General features: G+C 28.0%; 1 protein-coding gene across 1 annotated transcript; it reads right to left on the bottom strand.

Annotated features, from left to right (window-relative positions):
• Window positions 1-1,993: 1,993 nt before the first annotated feature.
• LOC107447830 (cytoplasmic dynein 1 light intermediate chain 2) lies at window positions 1,994-9,433 on the bottom strand. The gene has a single exon (XM_016062861.4). It carries the CDS (start codon window positions 9,319-9,321, stop codon window positions 7,840-7,842), a length of 1,482 nt encoding a protein of 493 aa, XP_015918347.1. The 5' UTR covers window positions 9,322-9,433; the 3' UTR covers window positions 1,994-7,839.
• Between the last annotated feature and the right edge of the window lie 1,755 nt (window positions 9,434-11,188).

Raw genomic sequence — 11,188 nt, 5'->3', positions numbered from 1 at the left:
GCTTTCTACCTAATTTTTTCGAATTCGACTATCCGTCAAATTAATATATATTTAAAAATGTTCAATAAAAAAAAAAGTTTTTTTATTTATTCATTTTTAAATCCTGGCGAGAATCCAGTGGGAAATTTTGAAGCTCCTCATCAAAGAAAAATCCATTCCATTGTACCTGGATGAAAATTGAGATTATCAAGCAACGTTAGATTTGACAACTTTTTAGACATCAGTTCCACTCACTTTTACTGTACTATAAGTTTTATGAAGGAAAATCTAAAATCGAGCATAAGTGTTGTGAGGCCACTATTCGATCTTTTTAAATTGCCCCTCAATAAAAAATAAATGAATTAAGAGACTATTGAGAAAGTGAAACGACTTTTTTTCTGAATTGAAAATGGACACACACTCCTTGCAGGCCAAATTGGAAATTCTATGCGATTTATGTAAAGAGAAGGACACGTGTTTGCGTGATGTCTTCAGAAAATATGAAAGCTACAAAAAAATTACTTTCTTAAGAAAATAAACTGTGGCCTTTGGTATTAACTGTTCCTGTAACTACTGTTAAAGATGAGAGATCTTTTAGCAAACTCAGATTTGTAAAGAACGTTATCCGTTTAACAATAAGTGATGATAGATTAAACAGTTTAATGTTTATTTCTTGTAAAAAAGATATTACAAAAAAGTTAGACACTCATGAATTAGTAAAAAATTGGGCAATTTAAAAAGCTAGATGGATAAAAGTTAAAGTTAGTTTAATTTTTAACTTAATTTAATCAGTTTACAATGTATCTCAAGTTTTTCATTTTGATGTTTTTATTGCTTTTATTCTTCTGTTATCATTTGTTATGCTTATTTTGTTATTAATAAATATGTTTTGTAGTTATTTATAAGCGTGTAATATTTTTCCAAACATTTTTTTGACGTCACACAATTCATACTTTTCTTTCATTGAAGTAATACTAATTTATTTAGTTTCATCTAGAAAAGTCACAATAATATAAATTTGAATAGCTGCAAATAATTATTAAATTACAAATCTAACTTTGAAAAACAATTGCAATTTATTGCTCGATTTTTATAGAAACAAATTTTAGAAAAAAAAGTTAGAACGTTAAAAAAAAATTTTTACTGCTGAAATACAATTGGCCAAGCTAGCCTAATTGGTAGAGGGAGTTGGGCCTATATCCAAAAAATAGTGAGTTCAATCTCCACAAGCCGAAGACTCCCTGTGTAGTAAATGGTGACCGGTGCATGTTAAATTTGTCGGGTCACAAAGTCCTGTATGTTCGCATAACAAACCATACATCTGGGAGTACTGAATTGGAGATTGATCGTTCCATTATTCAGGTCAAAATTATGATCTGAGGATGAATGGGTCCGCCTAATAAACGGGTTGTGACGTGTGTGTAACTGAAATCTTATTCTTGGCCATAGATAGCCCGACTGAAAAATAAGGAACACACCCTCTGCCTTAAATATGTTTGGTTTCACCAAGCGGCATTAGAAACAACAAAATACAACTTGTTGAAATAAAATATCACACTTTAACAGAGCCATGTGATGATTTAATAGAAGTTGTAGTACTAGTGGTGCAACACGTTAACGAAGAAGCAAACAAAAATATTTAATAGCATTTAAACAATTGAGCCTGGTGGAAGCTACCTTGTCTCCACCCATATAACAGACTAAGATAAAACGAAAGTTTTCATTGAAATTTGCATGTTTTTAAATGGGATGTGGAAATTTTGTGGAAACATTTTCTTCATAATTTTAATTCAAACATAATTTTAACTCAACTGATTTATACTACCCACATGCAGGTATAATTTCAACAAGAATCATAGTAAAAAAATCAAAAAAAATCGGGGATACATCATATGCTTTTCAGTCCCTTATATGTTTTTCTCAAAAAAAAAAAAAAAAACTCTGACATATTTGTATTTTCTCAAAATATAATGATTAACATTCTTCAACTAATTTCGTTAAAAATGAAAAACAATTCTTAATTTTTAAAATTATTTTATTCAAGCAAACAAAATACAAATACAAACTCAATATCGCATAACAATTTAAATTAATTGAGGAACTGTATTAAAAGGTCTGATAACAGTTAAAGTAGTAAAACTTTTAAACCAAACCATATTCAAATATTTTCAGATATACACTGTTAAAGTGTTAGTCAGCAATCAACACTGGATATTTTATACATTAGCCTCTGTAGTGCAATCATGTTTATTACCTCGTATACATGAGTATAACATAAAAACATTTCATATGCTTTTTACAGTAGCATATCACAGAAAGAATAAATAATCATCTAAGTTTAAAAGTAAATTATTATCATCCATTTTGCAATTAGCAATATACAAGTATTTTTTTATAACAATTACATTTTTATAACAGTTTAAACAGGTATAAATATATTAATTGATTATACCTGCAATAACTTGCCACATTCCAAAAATATAGAAAATCACAGGTAAAGTTTCAAGAAATGTCATGTTTGTGGGTATCCACATTTAAAACATAATAAATTAAACAAAACTAGGTATTCACACAAACAAATAATATTGAAGTAAAAACGCAATAGATTTTGATTAAGTTAATCTTACAAGTTAAGAATTTACCGCAATAATTTACACAAAATTTAATTCTATTAAAATATACTATTATTTATATAACCATATAAAAATATAACAAGCTAATACTATTTCATTAATAATTTTTAAAATGTTTAAGAAAAATTTATTTTAGTAATAAAGCAGAATGATCAATACATTTCAAACTCAATATATTCAATCATAAATTATCAATTTCATATCTATTCAAGCATTTCAAACAGATAATACAAAAACGTGCTTAAAAAAAGCATCTTTAGCTGCATTACAAAATTTTGAAATATCCTTAAAATAAAAAAAAATCACAATTGTCGAATGAAACATGGCTAGCATGTTAATTCACGAGCAATTAATTAAATGAAAAGCATAGAAAATCCAAAATATTTTTTAATAAGCAAAAATAAATTTTTAAGGTACTATTCATACAATTTTTTAAAATTGTTAAGCGAATCATCAATAAAAAGATCTCTCTTTTTTAAAAAATAACCAAAATGCCTAATATAGTTTTAAATATACATCTTGCTGGACAATTTAATACATCTAGCACATAAAAATTAAAGTTGTTATAAAAATGTATTTCTAATAAAGAAATTTAACTGAGAAATATGTAGCAAATCTTTTAAAAATTTATTTAAGGAATATTGTATAATTCCATTAATATCAGCTACGAATCCTTTATAAATAAGTTTCGATGCAAACACTGATGAAGTCATTAATATAACTGATACACAAAATCAAAACTAACTTGAAGTAAAGTAAAATTGAAGTAAAATTGATTAAGAAACATTTCTTTTTCTTCTGAAAATGTGCAGTAAACATTAAAAAATGATAGCAAAAAGTAATAGAACTCAAAAGACAATGCTATAGCATAGCAAAGCATAGAGTTCTAATAAGTATTCCATTGTTAGCAAGTCTCAACATTTTCTGTGCAAACAGAAAACAAAGGACTTATGCAGGAGGTACCATCCGGTAATAATACAATGTAAATATTAAAAAAAAATATCTAATGAGAATTAATATTAAAGTTTTTTGCTACCAATGTATCATATTGCTTTGATAATTTTATATAACTTTACATCAAGCCAGAAAACTTTAACATATATTTTTTCAATAATTTATATTTAATAAGTCGATTTTTCAACACTTCTGAGAAATGTTTTTGCTCAAAAGCTTAGTTATACGTTTATTTCCTTTAAAATTAAAACTTAAATAACTTTTCAATATATTCAAAACACAGATTTCACTCGAGGAATAGAAAAAATAAGTTCATAATTCATTCTTGTTTTTCAGATGGATTTAGAAAAAATTACAAAATATAAAATGAAAAGAAAAAAGTTTACGAACTTATTTCAAAAGACTTAAACTGCAATTTATAATTTTTTTAATACTAATGATGAAATTAAAAGATGGAGCATTACTTTTTAAACATTATTAAAACGGCCCCTACAAAAATATTTATAATTATTTACTTTCAACGACATTATGCCTGTCCTCATATTAAAAAGAAAATTAATAATTCAGTAAATCTTTGGTTAATCAAATTCCCATCAACTCACAGTACTTTTGATACCAAATACAGTTTTGAGATACTGATATTTTGCTTCACAAATCGGTTTCTCATACATTCTTAATTTACGATTTCATAAAACAATTGAAGAGCATTCAGAAAAAAATACCATTACTGCGTTAGAGAATATATTAAAAGGCAATTCTACCATTTACAAATGTTACATTTGCAGACTTTAAAAACATACAACTCAGTTAAAAGAAAATCACTTGTTTCGAAAAATACTCGTTTAAAACAACTCTTGCAAAATCCTCCAACCAGTTGATCAATATTTAGAAAATTTATACAAATAAAAAATAATAATAATTAACTAAAAAAAAGTATCTGAATTTTGATTAGTAATTTTCGTGAAAAGAATCAAAATTCATGGCTAATTTGAAATGAGTTACAATCAAAAAAATATTTAATTTTAATTTAAAATAATGTTTTGGACTAATTTTGATGGACAAATTTAAAGACAATTTTTTGGACAAATTTAAAGATAAAAGTTAGGATATACTTACATATAAGATCTTTTATAACATAATTGATATCAACTCACGGGTTCTTTAATTTTACTGCTTAATGAAGAAAACCCTGTTTAAAATCATGAATATCCTGTTCAAAAAAAGATTAATTAATATATCATAAACATAAATTTAATTTTAGATTTACACAAAAGAAAAATGTCAGCTTAAAACTTACAAAAGAATTAGGTGAAAGCGTTTTTGCTATATTTTGGTTTTAAGTTTAGCAGCATCAACTTCATCAAATACCATATCATTTAATATTAACATTAATTATAGTTAATTAGCTTAAATAATGGTAAGACACGTGAAAATACCACAATGCATAAAACAAACTTTTAATTATGATTCATTGTATAAAAAAACAAGAAAATTTATAAATTTTTTCTGCACATATACAGAATACATGGTAGAGACAAAACGCAGCAAAATTTATTTCTTCATTTCGAAGCTAACTTACAAAAGTTAGCTTTAACTTACACAGTTAAAAGCTTACTTACAAAAGTTACAAAGCTAACTTACAAAAACAAAAATTAACATTATTAATAATTGTTCCTGTCAGTCTTAGATAATTAGATGAAAGTGTGAAGAAATTTAGAGATACTTTGATCATAATTTTCACGAATGTTTTAATTATTATTAGGAATTTTAATATTTTGAAGAAGAAAAAAAAGGTTGCTGGTAGTAATTTTTAAATTTCATTTTATTTTTCAGAATTAATACTAAGGACAGTTTAGTCTTTACATAGAAAGACAGTTCTGTCAAAGAAAGTCCATTTATTTTTTTTAGCCTCCCAAATGGAGGATAAAAAAAAATCTCACTCTAACTTCAACTTACTAACTGTCCTGCCCATAGAAAAAGCCATCGATTATTTTTTTTCGTGCTGAAACACACACCTAAAATTAGATAGGAAAAAAAATGATTCATCATACCATTGTTTTTTTTAATTCTAGGGGGGGAGACGAAATTAGTCTGAACCACTCATGTATAAAAACAGTGTGAATATTTGGAAACAGTAAAAATGAAAATGTCAAAACTACCAGTGGATTAAGAAATAAAATTTTCAACAATTAATATATTTTTTAAAACTATACTCTTTACATTTTAAATGAAAAAGTAAAAAAATTTTTTATTGTATTGAAAAAAATAACAGGTTTTGCATTTTAATATTGTTTTAAGTTATACCAAAAAATACCCTTTTGTTTAATTTATACAAATAAAGATAGATAGATATAATCTCACCATATTTTCCTAAGAGATATAATTACAAGATCAGATCTAATCAAGGAAAATCACATTACATAATACGTATTTATTTCAGCAACAAACTTCCTAAAAATGGTCTTTGATGTCTTGAATCTTTATTTTCCCGGGTAGGCCGTTAAAAATACAAAGTATTCTGAAATTTTGATAACTTTTGCCAACAGTGGTACGATAAAAATCAAAGTGTATAAATAATGCAGGAAGACTAAGGTCTAATTAGATTCAGCCTACTGTGAAATTGAATACAAATGCTTAAAAAAATATTACACCAATTATTTCTCTGAATATACCTACAGTCTTGAAAAAATTCATACATAAGATATAAATTAAGGATTTAACTTTACGCAAAGCACTCTCGGCTGAGTATTTTCATAAGTACGCTCAATACAAAATGTTACGTTATAAATAAAGTTTATTACATAATTTTCATAAATAAATGTTTTATACATTTGTAACTTCCTTTTTCAGCAGATTAAATATTTTATTTCAATTTCAGTATTTTAACATATAATTTAAATGAAAAAGGATTTAATTTTTAAAAAATTATCTTTATTTGGTAAGTTAGCTTTTACTTGAGATGTCATTATATCAACAGCCTTTTCATAGTTGACATATTACATTAATTTCGTTTTTCGAAAAAAAAGTATTGAATTTTCTTATTTTAGCCAATTTTTCTAAAAGAATGCAGAAACTCCTTTTTTTTCTTTTGAGTAAAGGAACATTTTGTGTGTTAGTTTATTAAAGCAAATTCGTTGACATTGAGAAACACATGATTTTTAATATTAGACTTATCTTTAAACCAAAATCGTATGACCATGACCTGCATCTTTTTCAATTATTTTCAAAAATTCTATTTTTTTAATTAAAGCTAAAAGATGCAAGACTAAAATAAACTCGAGACATTTAGTAAAAATCTGTTCTATTTAAGCACTACAAACCAGAAAAAAAAGAAACAATTTTAAAACAAGAATAGATTTTATTATTGCTAAAATTTAGTTTATATGAATAAAGTTTTCAAATATAGTACCAAAAAAATTAAATTTATAAAATATACTTAAAAATATAAATGAACAGGTTCATAATAATTTTTAATTTGTACATTTATTTTATACATATGTAAAATTTCAACTCAATATGTTAAAATAACATTACAGCAATCTCAAAACATTTTTTTTATCTTTTAAAAAAAAGTTATAATCTTAACTCTGATCTGAATATTAGAATTTAAAATGAAATAAATATGCAATTTATGAATTTATAATTTTATGGGAAATTTTTAAACAATTTTATAAAATGGACATTTTGTTGCACACATAAAACATTAGCTAAATACATTTAAATTTCACCAACCTCTAAGCGATCTTAGAAACTACGAAAATTTATGTACAAACAATAAGGATTAAAGAGGTAAACACAATGAACCAATATAAATAAAATTGATGTGAGTATTAACTGTCTCTTAAGCAAAGCTCTGAATAAGCAAGCTTTTATTGAAAGTCAAAACATTTTAGTAAAAATCTTCGCTCCCAGAAGCATTATGCAAAAATATAAGAATACTTATAAACGTTCTTCATAAAAATTGCCATATATTTACAGGAAATATCAATATTAGTAAAGATAATTATACTAGTTTGTTCACAGTCAACTATAGAGACAATTAGAAAATGCTTGGTGATATAAATTTCAATTCATTTGCATAAATAATATCGATAAACATATTGTCAATTATAGATTTGCGAACAAATAAGCTTTTTTAAAGAATCTGATTAGTTAATTATATTTGTAAAATAAATTTATATTTTTGATAATCACACTAGGTTGGTTACTCAGCAACTGAATTATAAACTAACAATTCAAAATTTAATTGAAGTTTTACAACTCCACACAATAACTAAGATTGAGGAGAGTTTGATGAATCATTCAAGCTATCTTCTCCAAAAGAGGATTCAGAGCCTTGACTCAAACTAGAATCTTTTCTCGATTTACCAGACATACGATCAAGTTCAGCAGCGGCATCGTGTCTCACAGTAACTTTATCACCAGGAGTCCGGACAGATGCCAAGGGCCCGCCAATTGGCGTACCCGTTCTTCTATTGAGTAAACTGTTGAAAAAGTTTTGTAAAACACCCTCTCCTCCAACAGTTCCAGGCTTGCCCTCAATCTTTTTTGGAGACGCTTGAACGCCAGGGGAACCAGAAAGTCTACGGTCTGCTGTTTTCTGTATTCCAGCTGGTGCTCTAATTGGCGTTTCTTGATTTCCTACAGCGGGTCTTCCGATGTTTGATGGAACTTGCTGATTTAGAAGATTTTGCAGCCTGCAAAGAAAAGCTTCATCTTCTTCAGCCGCTACCTCAACTTCTTTTTGCAGAGGCTTCCTATTAACTGGTTTCACAATTACTTCGTGGTAAGGATCATCCGCTTTAATCGATGAAAGGTTGTCCACCAGTATGTTAATTTTACCTTCATTGTCCCATCCGGAAGGTATGAATACGGCATCTTTTTCAACAACCAAAGCTGGGGTTCTAAAAGGAAATGAATATATTCTATGGACCAAGTACTTTAAGAATAAATCGATATTCTTATCTTCCTTTACTGAAACATAGAAAAGAGCAGCACCATATTCCTTGCAAAAATTCCTAATAGCTAGCTGGATATAGTCAAAATGTTCTTCTCTGAAATCAAACTCTTTCTGAAGAGTCGACATGTAATCGGACTTTGTAATAACTACTATTATCTCAAGGCCAAGATTCGTCTTAATTTCTTCATCAAAAATTATATCTTCGCCTTGGGGTTGAACAGGACGCACAGGTGTTGATACGCCATCAAGAATCTCATTCCCGGGTTCCGTATACTCACAAAATCGCTTCAAAACACGCTTCCTTTGCTCTGCCAGAAACTCTTGTGGCAGTCTCAACCTCTGCACATGCTCTTCGATTATTTGTGCCCAGTTTTGAAGGGATTCCAAAATATCCCATGGCTTAGACATGGAAGCTGTAATAATTACAGTGGTATGGGGAAAGGTATCTTGATTTAAAACATATTTCAAAAGATTTCTGTGCCAGGGATCACCATCCAATACCCATACGCCTAACCTGGTGTGATCGTCACGATATTCATCGCGAACAAAAAGGTAATGGTATTCAAGTCCAGAGCCAGATTTCCGAGCATCTTCATTACCTTCTAATTTTGCAATAAGTGACGTTTTACCTGATTCATTATCGCCCAAGACAAGCAACGATTTACATGATGGCAATTTGTTTGGTGAGCTTTCTTGGACTTGGTTTAGTATGTCTATCCATAAATTTTCTTCTTCCTCGTTAGAACTTTCTGCCGATTTAGCATCGGCAGCTTGTTTTCCGTCAAGAAACACCATCACTATTCTGAAATTTTAATTTAGACTTCTATTATCCAAGAATGTAAATATTGATTGGGCTGGGAGGTGTAGAATTTGTGACGGTTGTCAACAGTCGGCTTTATCTTCATTGCTTCATTGATGAGTCACTGCTTTGGTTATATTTTTACTGAAACTATTTGCGCTTCTGCGTATGAAAATTCGGAATATAGAGTGCGCTGCAAACGCTACTTGGCTACTCGGAGCTATACACGTTGGCGTTTTGAAAATGTAAGCTTCTTCAATTCAAATTGTGACCCAATGTGGTTTCTCAAATAAAAAAAAATTCTAACTCTGTTGCGGTCAGAAAGTATCGTAGACTTCTTTAATAGCCTTTTTTATGTGTTTTAAAAATAATTTCTATTGATTTCCCTAATAAAGATTAAAGTTTTATTGATATAGAAAGCGAAGTTGATATAGAAATAAATTTATATTGCAAAATTAGTTTTCGGCTAATTTAATTTTTATTATCTTATAACTATCTTTACTATCAGTTATTATAATGTTATTTAAATATAAAATACAGTATAACAGCTTCCTTTTATGAAGTGACTTTGAAAATTTTATCTTATTCAAATTTCACTTAGAATAATTAAATATAAATTATGACCTGCAAAATACATAATACTATGTTTTATGAAGCGATAATATTTTAATAACCTTGTATCTGAATTTTTTTTTATTGCCACAAAAACATTTGTACTAAAAACTTTTTTTCAATAAAGCAAAAATATTGCAGTTTCAAACCTTTCATCCTAAAAAGATTAAAAATTATTTTTAAAGTACTGCCACTTAGGTAAAATGGTCACTTAGGTTCATCATTATAGTTTATCTGACGGCTCACTAGCGATATGATCAAATTGCATTGTTCATTAAAATTTCACCACAAGGTGGAATTTAGCTGAGCTTTCAAGACTTTGCGAAAGAAAATCTTATAATTACCTAGGTTTAAGATTATTTTAACCTTGATACTATCTTTATTAAAGGATATTTTCACGCTTGAAATCCAGAAGTCAACCTCGATTTATGGGTTTTATATAGAAGGCTGTTTTCCAAGGTTTTTGATTAGGGTAATGTGCGTTGAATAGAGCAGATTGTCACAGATCTCGTTTTAAGGTTAGAAGGTTTACACATAAACCGCATAGCAAACCTTTTTAGGTTTACATTACAAGGTTTTTGCTGAATGAAAATAAACCTTATTTTGCTATCCGGGCTTTATCAAAAAAAATGTAACTGTTGATTATTTTAATTTATTTGCATCACCAGACTTAAACTATCCATAGTTGATGTGGGCATTAAGCAAACATCGTTATTATTTTGTGAAAAAAGACATTTTTTTCTCATCTATTTTGCGCCTTCATATTCCTAAAAAACTAAATATATGTAAGATAATCTTTGATAATTGGTCAGTCAGAGATCTTATCAATTGAGAACATAACGTTTTTACAAAAAATTTATTTATATTTTTTTAAAATTGTTTTGCTTTGCCAGATTTTTCTGAAAATTATTATTTTTCAGATAAAGTGAAGTTAAACATTCTAGACCAATTTAATTAAAATTAAAAATGTTACTTTATTTTATAACCGTCGATCTGTTCAACGATCGTCGAACAGCCGACCCGATATTTTGTACTACGACTACTAATGTTCAATTTTGTAGCCTTATAGTTTTGAACCCAATCCAGAAGACAAGGGAACTCCTGGATCAGGTATTGGGAGAAATTTGTCTTCATGGTTGACTTTTTATTGGAACTAACCCGCATTTGCGTTACATGGTAAGAAAAATCATGAAAACCTCCCCCGATTAGAATGACGGCAAGGGGACTCTAACACATGATCCATCGATCATT

The sequence above is a fragment of the Parasteatoda tepidariorum genome, chromosome 7 (genome assembly GCF_043381705.1).
Source record: "Parasteatoda tepidariorum isolate YZ-2023 chromosome 7, CAS_Ptep_4.0, whole genome shotgun sequence".
Classification (NCBI taxonomy): Eukaryota; Metazoa; Arthropoda; class Arachnida; order Araneae; family Theridiidae; genus Parasteatoda; species Parasteatoda tepidariorum.
The sequence above is the reverse complement of the archived record's forward strand: the minus strand, read 5'-3'. Positions and strand labels throughout refer to the sequence as shown.